A 10,175-nucleotide genomic window follows, 5' to 3' on the forward strand; every position below is an offset into this window, starting at 1 on the left:
GGTGTTGAATGAGGTCAGCATTGCGGCTAAAGGATTTTCCACATTCACTACACCCATAAGGTCTTTCTCCAGTGTGAACTATTTGGTGTATAAAAAGATTGGATTTATGGCTAAATAATTTTCCACATTCACTGCATTCATAAGGCTTTTCTCCAGTGTGTAGTCTCTGGTGCTGAACAAGTAAATATTTCTGACTAAAGGCTTTCCCACATTCATTGCATTTGTAATGCCTTTTTCCAGTGTGAAAGGGCTCCCCACTTTTGGTGTTCCTGTGTGACTCCCCTCCACTGTGAGACACCTGGTGCTTTTGAAGACATGTGGTAGTTGGGAAATCCTTCCCACCCTCTGTGCTGTGGAAGGGCTTCTCTGACAGGTGGACTCTGCAGCTCCTCAAAGCTGGAACCCTCCCCTCTTTTCTTTTTGAGGGTTTCTTTATACAGTTCAGCTTCGGGTATCGGTGAATGTGTGAACCAAGCACTCCTACAGAAGCAGTCTGCTTAGAAAGACCCTCCTCAGCCTCTACTCCATGATAGTAACCTGAAAGCAGAGAAATGCTGGTGTGAAAAGACAGCCCCCTCATTAATGGTGCCTCACACCTAGTAAGGAATCCCTGGGACAGCTGACAGAATGAGAGGCTAGGTCATGGTGGGGAAGGACCTGCTGTGTGGTATTGACCTGGTAAGCTCACAGATTGGAGGGGGCCTCATGAGCACCAAGGGTGCAAGGATGGGTTGCAACACAGAGAAGAGGAGTCAGGGTCCCCAGTACACTCCTCTGCAAAAGGCTTTCTGCAGGGCCTCAGCTGCTGGGTACATAGGAACACAGGGCAAAAGGGAATGTCAAAGTCCAGAAAAACCAACTGCAACTGAATAAATGGTGTTTGAGGACTTTCCAAGGATATGTGCACACCTTACAACACATTCAGTAAAAGCCACTGCTGGAGGGTGCTGCAGAGGAAGGGGTGAAACCCCCTCTGGAGGGCAGAGAGGTGGGGGAAAGCCCTGGGTCAGAAATCAAAATAGAAATAAGTGGACAACTGAAGAAAAGGTAGAAATTAGTGGTAGCCTCTTGCTATGTTCAAAACACTAGGGCCTATGGATAGACTCCCAATATATGACTTGAACCCATCCCTGAGTTTATATCTCCTAAAGCTCCACCTTCCAAGTACCTTTTGGTATGGCTGGAGCCTTGAGTCCCCAGGCAGGCATGAAGAGCTCTCCCCATAACTCCAGTTGGATTATTTCACAGGTCCTAGAAGATGCAAGTCCTAAGGGAGACAGGAGAGGCAAGTGGCCAGCACTGGGCCAGAGTGACCCACCCCACAACAGACCAAGGAAAGAAAATTAAACAGTACAAGAAGAACTTGGAGGGTTCTGCAGTAACAACCCAGTAAAACTGATCATGTCAATGCCCCGATCCTGGCAAGGGAGATCCTGAGGTATGTCAGCTAGAGGAAGAAGGCAGAACAGAGGGGTCACAGAACTATCACGGTCCTGCACAGTGTAACCAGGCTAGGGAGAGAGACAACCAGGGTGAGATCCACTAGGCTGACTGCAATACTCTGGCCGCCAAACCTTTTCCTGCATGGCTTTGGGACAGCTCAGAGAGAGGCAATAGTGTTATAGCACAGGGTTATCCTTTACAATACCTACTTTAGGACACTAGGGATGGAAGCAGTGTCCATCTCTAGGAAGGACAGCCATGTCCCTAGGAAAAGGAAGAAGACCAGAGCCCAGCCCAGGATGCTGGCATGATGTATGAAGGCCTTACCCAGAGAGGCCATAACTGCAAAGTTCTCTAGCATCACACTGCGGTATAGGAGCCTCTGAGCTTCATCAAGCAGTTTCCACTCCTCCCGGGAGAAGCAGACAGCCACATCCTCAAAGGTCACATGGCCCTACCAAGATGGGAAGAGTTGAGTTTATATGCAGCCTCCTTCCCTGGGATTCCAGGCATTCCCCCAAACACCTTCCTCCCCATATCTCCGCCTCAGATATTAGAACAGAGCTCCAGCTACACAATCAGTTAGTGCACTACTGATTACAACAAGCCCTGGGGCCACTGAGGCCCTGGGGACACAGATCACTGTGTCCTCCCACAGCAACAACAGGCAGGTAGGCAGATATCTAAGCTCTGAGCATGGCATGTAGGGCCACACTCCCTCTTTTCAGGCAGTACTCCTAGGGTCCCCCAGATCCTTCCTCCCAGATACAATCAAACCAAGGGTTTATGCTTCAACCTATGTCCTCAATGCCAGGGCTCTGGGGCCATCCATTTACACACCCTCCCAACATGCACATAGTCTGTGCCATACCTCCCTTTACATCTCCAACCCCTCACTGCCACCCCCACCCCCACATCACATTGTACTTCTTCCACCCTCAGCCTTAAATGCCAGTCTACACAAAGCATCCTGAGGGTGCTTGGCAAAGACAATCTGAACCCTATTCCATCCCAGAGATCCAGTGGCCCTGATTGCCAACAATGATCCTCTCTCATGACCTGATTTAAAGGGCTCCCTACTTAGCCCTTTTCCCTGCTTCATTTTCAGCCATGCAAGTTTTGGACACAGCACTCTTCCATTCTTGTGTTGCAGAGCTGTCTCTTCCCAGTCTCAGCCTTCCTCTGATTCTCATTTGAAGCCCAGGCTCATTTTTCTCTCAAACTAGGCCAATTGGTTCTCCCAGATGACCCTATTTGATCTTGAGCTAATCTAGCAGCCTGAGTTAAACTCCCCAGGACCCAAGTAAGGTCAGAACAAAAGTCTGGTGATCCTACATTTCAATGACTAAGCAGTGGCACCAACCTGTCATCTTATCTTATTTACTGCTTATTCTCTTTCTCATGTCCACCCCTCATAGAAACCTTGGCCATCAGGCAGACGGTCCTCAAGCCCTACATCCCCTTCCCTAGGGCCACTATTCTCCTTCATGCCCTTGTGAAGCCCACCACTCCCATCCAGGTGTCCAAGTAATAGACCAATCCTTGGTTCCCACACTGTCCTTCCTTTTTACCTAATAGCATTGTCAACAGGACCCAAAGATGCTTCCTCCTAAATCTACTCCACACTATCCTGGTCCATGTATTAGCCATGTGGGTAATACATGTGGGTCTCTCCAACTGAACCTTTCACCTGAACTCCAGTCTTGTGTGTCAAGATGACCACTCAATGAATCCACTCAAAGGTCTCTGGAACTTCTCATTTCTACATGACCAAACCTAACTAATATCCCCACTAAAAATTACTGTTACCACATAGTCACTCTTCCCTGTTTCTTGCAACTGAGAAGACATCTCAGAGTCACCCCTGACTCTCCCAACCCTCTCTTGCACCTTGCACTTTAAAAACTTTGCTCAGATTTACTTAGAAAACACTTACATTTGTAAGCATGTGCTTACAAATGCTGGTGGATAGTGGCTATGGAGTAAGGAGGTATGGAGACCTCAGGTTGCTTGAGCACTTCCAGCTCAACCTCACCTCAGAGCATTTTCTTTCTTTCTTTTTTTTTAAGAGACAGAGTCTCATTTTATTGCCCTCAATAGAGTGCCCATGGCGTCACAGCTCTCCCAACCACATCTACCTCCATAGCCACTACCCACCAGCACCCACCAGCATTTACCTGGATTACTAACTGTAGCAGCTTCTTTACTGGTTTCCCTCCCTCTACTCTCAAGCCCACAATTGTTGTTCTCTACTCTGAAGCACAAAGGGTTTGTGAAGACTGGGTCAGATCACTTCCCTTTTATGCTCCAAACCTTCTGTGTCTCCCACCACCCTAATAATAGAGGCCTAACTCCTCAGTGTACCATTCCAGACCAACCTCCTGACATAATGGAGACCTCAGAGCATTTCCAGCTCAACCTCACCTCAGAGCATTTTCTTTTCTTTTTCTTTTTTTTTTTAGAGACAGAGTCTTACTTTATCGCTCTCGGTAGAGTTCCCATGACATCACAGCTCACAGCAACCTCCAACTCCTGGGCTTAGGTGATTCTCTTGCCTCAGCCTCCCAAATACCTGGGACTGCAGGCAACCGCCACAGCACCCAGCTATTTTTTGTTGCAGTTTGGCTGGGGCGAGGTTCGAACCTGCACCTTTGGTATATGTGGCTGGCGCCCCACCCACTGAGCCACAGGTGCCGCCCATCAGAGCATTTTCTAATGGAATGGTCCATTTTCTAATGGACTGAGGAGTTAGGCCTCTACTCTTTCCACTTAATATCTGGTCTCCACTCAAGTCCTGACTTTCTTTTTTTGTAGAGACAGAGCTCACTTTATCACCCTTGGTAGAGTGCCATGGTGTCACACAGCTCACAGCAACCTCCAACTCCTGGGCTTAGGCGATTCTCTTGACTCAGCCTCCTGAGTAGCTAGGAAGACAGGCGCCCACTACAATGCTCAGCTATTTTGTTGTTGTTGTTGCAGTTTGGCCAGACTGGCGCCCTACCCACTGAGCCACAAGCGCCGCCCAGGACCCTGACTTTGTATGACCACCTTCCAGGGAATTCAAATAGAAGAGCAGGAAGGAAGAATAGCAAGCAAGGAGCCTTAGCACACCATAATCCTGGACATTAAATAGGTGAAAGCTGAGGGGAGTGAGAACATCCTTCACTTACTTCTGAATGGTCTGTAAGTAATTCTGCAGCCAGAGGAATCTATGGAAAAACAAGGTTCTGAGAGGCAGGCAATGATACTGGTACAGGCTCATCTGAGCCCCCCTACCCTGGAGTCAGGTGTGCATGACTGTCTACCACCTGGGCTTCAGTCCTCAATGATGTCCCTCACCAGCTATGTGCCCTTGGATAGGTATTTGATCTCCTTGTGCCTCAGTGTTGCCATCTGTAACACGGGGCTACTAATGGTATTCACTTTGTAGGACTACTATTTGGATCAAACTCATTCCTGTGTGTCTAAGACTAAGTATCAACTCCTATAGTGCACATAATTAATGCTTCTATCAACATTTTCAGTGCAAATAAACAGGTAGGCTTTGAAAATGTAAGTTTTTCAAACACACTTTTAAAATAAGAATGCGATATTTAAGACATTTGGTGTTAATCAAGTACTTCACAGCATATTGGGTTTTTGACTAATGAGTAAGTGCTTACATCAATTTAACTTGTTAAATATATGTTGTCATAATATTCTATCTCTGTGTGTATATGAACTTTGATCAATTAGTGCTTAGATAAATATTTAATTCACAAATTCATAAATTAGGGGCCTGGGCCTAAGGAACCTGAGTAGAACCAATCCTTGTGGCAACCTGGGGCTTCCTGCTGTATATTTCCCTTAAAGAAATATTGGTAAGTACTTCCTGCTGGAATAGGTGGTCATCCCTCCTCCAAAGACAGATACCAAATGGGCTGCTCCACCATCCTGGCTGGAATAGGAGGTCATCCCTCCTCCAACATAGATACCAAAGGGGCTGCTCCACCATCCTGGCTGATCTTTCCCAGAGGGAGTAGACCAGAGGGCCTGCTGAACCTGGCATGGCAAATCTATACTACCCAACATTTCAGTCTCCATCCTGGGTCCTCCTTCTTTATAATCCATAAATCCTACAGACACCACCTTGGACTACAGGACTCCACTCTCTGGAGGGGCCTGCACCATCTAGGCTCTTCAGTTCCTTCATTCACCTCAGGGCCTATCTGCAATAAAAACTCTGAAGCTTTTCCCTCCTAAATAGGAGCCCCAGGCCTTGCCCTGGTCCAGCCCTCTACCTGTCACTTCTTGGATATCTCCAGCCCAGATGCCTAGGCAGAATTCCAGATGAAAGGTGCCCATTTGACACGCCTACTCTGGGACATCTCAGGATCACCACATTCAAAATTCAACTCCTAATCTTCCTGAAAACTGCACCCCCCCAACAGATTTCCCTATCTCCATCCTTCCAAATGTTCAGGAAAACAAACATAAGCAAAAAACCAGGATGGTCCTTCATTCCCCACTTTCTTTCACAATCACATCTGATGTGGCAAAAATCTTGTCTGTTGAGTGAGTTTATACATATATTTTTATGTATGTATATAGGTATGTCTGTACGTCGCTCAGGCTGAGTGTACTGGTGTGGTCATAGCTCACTGAAGCCTCTAACTCCTGAAGTCAAGCGATCCTCTCATCTCAGTTTTCTGAGTAACTGAGATTACAGCCACTTTACCGGTACAGTTTCTCTCTCTCTCTCTTTTTTTTTTGAGACAGAGTCTCACGCTGTCGCTCTGGGTAGAGTGCTGTGGCGTCATAGCTCACAGCAACCTCCAACTCAGGCTCAAATGATCCTCTTGCCTCAGTGTTTTTTCGATTTTTAGTAGTGACGGGGAGGGGGTGCCCCGCTTTTACTCAGGCGGGTCTCGAAATCGTGAGCTCAAGCAATCCACTTGCCTTGACCTCCCAGAGTGCTAGGATTACAGGCATGAGCCACCGCGCCCGGCTGTACCCGTGCACTCCTCCCGATCCGACCACTCCTCCTACCTATAGTCAATCCTACCACAATTCTCCAACCATCTCTTGGATTCACCTACTCACAGGTCTTCCTGTCTTCACCTTCATCATCCCACCCTAGACTGTTTCCTACTGAGAGGCCTTTGGAAAACTTTGAGAAACAGATTGAGTCCCTTCTCTGTTCCCAACTCTCCGTGGCCCAGCAGGCCCAGCCGCTCGCCTATTATTCCACATGCGCCTGGTCCCCTCACAAGCTGTCCGCCAGACAACGCGCAAACCTCAGTTTGGGCCTCTGGCTTCAGGAACTCTCAAGCCTCTGCACGTGCCGACCCCGCCTCCTGTCATACTGGGTGTCCGAAATATGACCCTGCCCACCAGCACCCCACAATTCTGGACCCTGGAATCTGAGCAGACGACCTTCAGAGAGCTTTAAGATTTAGGTGAGGGTCGGGGCGGGTGAGGTCCGGAGGTTGCGGCACTTACCAGAGTAGGGTCTCTCAGCGCGGCCGCAGCCATCGGACTTTGCGGGAGGAGCGGCGACAAGAGGAAGACCAGGGCGGGACCGGCCTCACTTGGGTGCCGCCACTGACCCTCAGACCAGCCTCAACGCAGCGAGAACAATGCCCTCTTCCTCTTGAGCCTTCCCGCTCTTGCCGCCTCAGCTCAGAATCCCCTTTCGGGGGCCTAGGTTAGATAAATCTACAACGGAGAAACAACACGTATCGCCAACAACACCTCGCGCCAGTAACACGGCGCCGGAAGCCCCGCCCAGCGCCTTTCGCCCCAGGAAACGCCTGTTTCTATTGGCTGATTGACCCCCGCCGCGCGGCGCAGCGCTTTCTGGGTAATGTAGTCCCACGGCGCCACACCTGAAGGAAAAGGAGTTAAAGGATGTGGAAGAGAGGGCCTGGGACGACGCCTGTGGCTCAGACGGTAGCAGGTTCAAACCTGCCCGAGCCGAACTGCAACAAAAAATAGCCAGGTGTTGTGATGGGTGCCTGTAGTCCCAGCTACTTGGGATGCTGAGGCAAGAGAATCACCTAAAGACCTGGAAGTTGCTGTGAACTGTGATGCCATAGCACTCTACCACTCTACCAAGGGCAATAAAGTGAGACTGTCAAAAAAAAGAGAGAGGGCCGGTTCAAGAACTTCTGTTGGGCTTGTGCAGAGACTCTCCTTATTGTAGAAGGCCTGGATTTCCGTTTTCCTTTAGCAGCTGCTATTCCACTCTTTCCTTCTCTTGAAGGACTTAAAGAGGATAAAGTGGTTTCTTGGGCTGAACTATGTGTATATCCAAAATTTCCCTTGCAAGGGGATGCCTAATTTTAAAATGATGAAGCAATGCCTGGTGTGCAAGAATAGGACAAGATTCTGAATTATGGATGTAGGTGGTGAGAGAGCTGGGGATCTCAAGTATTCACTTTTCTCCATCACCCAGAGCTTATTTTCTCCCTTTTCCTTTCTAAGAGCCAACGTCAGTCTTCAGGACAATGGTCCTCCCACTTACAAGCCAATATTCCTTTCCTTCATCTGTTTCTACTCCATGTTCCCACTGCTCTTCCACTTACGAATACAAAGCCAACTTCCCACAGGTAGATATAATGATGGACTGTTGCTGACAACAAGCAGCTGTTGATAAGAGATGCCAACCCTTTACTATGTGTTGTCCCACTACTGCTCTACCATTGACCCCATTACTTTCCTGTCAGTCTCCATTCCCTGATTCTTCTCCTATCCTTTTTTTTCCCCTTGAGACAGAGTCACTTTGTCACACTTGATAGAATGTTATGGTGTCATAGCTCACAGCAAGCTCAAACTTCTAGGCTCAAGTGATTCTCTTGCCTGAGCCTCTGGAGTAGCTGGGACTACAGGTGCCTGCCACAATGCCTGCTATTTTTAGAGACAGGGGCTCACTCTTGCTCAGACTGGTCTCAAACCCATGAGCTCAGGCAATCCACCCACCTTGGCCTCCCAGAGTGCTAGGATTACAGGTGTGAGCCACTGTACTGAGCTCTTTTCCTATCCTTTCCATCTATGGGCTGAGCAATGACCAACTTCATCACAGCCTTTGGACAAAAAAAGATAGAGTATCTCCTCCTTCATGGAACTTTCTGGAACTGGGTGTTCAATACTAGCTCAGTCTGAAAAGGAGGCGGGAAGTCAATGTCGGGGTAGAGGACCTGATAGAATAGAGAAAGGCCAAGTTTATTGTCACTTCTACAGTGGCCATATTCTTTTTTTATTCAGCATTAGTTATTTTAGTTCACCCATGGTGGTACGTGGAAGGGAGAGGAGAAGAGTGACGAGAGTTGGATCCACTGATAGGATTGGGACAATGTGTAGATAAACTTCCCTCGGTTGTGCTTAAGGACAGGAAAAGATGCCCTGCTTCCTTGAGAACAACTCTTAGAAAAGTAGACTATGGATTATTCACCTGATAGATTGTGGGTAAGTCATAAAAATGAGCTGATCACAATGACATGAACCTCTGTAGATGAATCTAACAAACATATTACAGAATTTAATCCTGCATATGGTATGATAAAATCTATAGAAAATTCAGAATCTTGGGATAAAAGACAGTATATCATTTAGGGAAATGTACATAGGTGGCAAAAATATAAAGACATTAGTGGAATCATTATCAAAATGATTAACAAAAATGTCATGCAAGTGTTAGTTAGCTCTAGGGGAGTTATCAGACAGGCAAGAGGTGTGAGGAGACAGGATGCCTAAGAAACTACAGTGCCGCCAATCAACATTATACTGAATATGTTACAGTTTTTAAATAAATAACAAAAAGCCTATGTCGACAGTTTAATTTTGTCCAGGAATAGCCAACAGAATAAAACAGATTCATTCATATGTGGAATGTGGATAACATGATCATTGAGGAAACAACAGACTAATTATGTAATTTAGGTAAAATTCACTTATCTCTCACTGAATTCACAGAATAGCTTCCATGCAGATACTTTCAATAGAAAACAATAATGTATTCTGGGTCTATAGGTTTTCTCTTTAACTTCTGGAATCCATTTTTATTTGCAGCCTTTTGGAATATTTCCGTGTCTATAAAGAGTGGAAACATTGCGCCTGTAGTCTCAGCTACTCAGGAGGCTGAGGCAAGAGAATCGCCTAAGCTCAGGAGTTAGAGGTTGCTGTGAGCTGTGACGTCACAGCACTCTACCAAGGGCGATAAAGTGAGACTCTGTCTCTAAAGAAAAAAAAAAAGAAGTGGAAACATTGAAGTTTGAAGCCCGGGCCCTGCATTTGGTCAGATCTCCTTAATGGCTGGAGACCACACTCTTCAGTGTTTTGGAAGCCTAACTTACCCGAGAACACAAGAGGCAGATGTTCCTCAGGGCTTAGTTACACGTCAAGCTTCAACACATGAGCTGCTTCAGGGAATGAAGAAAGACAGAACTACAACTGACCAAACAGATTTTGTTCAAAATCTCCTGATCACTTGGTGCCTGTAGCTCAAGCGGCTAAGGCACCAGCCACATATGCCAGAGCCGGCGGGTTTGAATCTAGCCCGGGCCTGCCAAACGACAATGGCAACTGCAACCAAAAAATAGCTGGGTGTTGTGGTGGGCACCTGTAGTCCCAGCTGGTTGGGAGGCTGAGGCAAGAGAATCCCTTAAGCCCAGAAGTTAAAGATTGCTGTGAGCTGTGATGGCACTCTACCCAGGATGACAGCTTGAGGCTCTGTCTCAAAAAAAAAAAAAAAA

General features: G+C 47.3%; 1 protein-coding gene across 1 annotated transcript in view; it reads right to left on the reverse strand.

Annotated features, from left to right (window-relative positions):
• The window catches only part of LOC100945177 (zinc finger protein 549-like), a 37,567-nt gene extending 30,393 nt beyond the window's left edge, over positions 1 to 7,174 (reverse strand). The window contains exons 1-5 of the mRNA XM_023516478.1: positions 6,925 to 7,174; positions 4,614 to 4,652; positions 1,771 to 1,897; positions 1,169 to 1,267; positions 2 to 537 (exon numbers count right to left, since the gene is read on the reverse strand). Of these exons, the coding sequence (XP_023372246.1) occupies positions 2 to 537; positions 1,169 to 1,267; positions 1,771 to 1,897; positions 4,614 to 4,652; positions 6,925 to 6,957 (834 nt within the window). The 5' untranslated portion in view covers positions 6,958 to 7,174. The remainder of the gene's footprint in view (position 1; positions 538 to 1,168; positions 1,268 to 1,770; positions 1,898 to 4,613; positions 4,653 to 6,924) is intronic.
• Positions 7,175 to 10,175: the final 3,001 nt, after the last annotated feature.

The sequence above is a fragment of the Otolemur garnettii genome, unplaced genomic scaffold (assembly GCF_000181295.1).
Source record: "Otolemur garnettii isolate 467f Iridium unplaced genomic scaffold, OtoGar3 scaffold00091, whole genome shotgun sequence".
Lineage (NCBI taxonomy): Eukaryota > Metazoa > Chordata > Mammalia > Primates > Galagidae > Otolemur > Otolemur garnettii.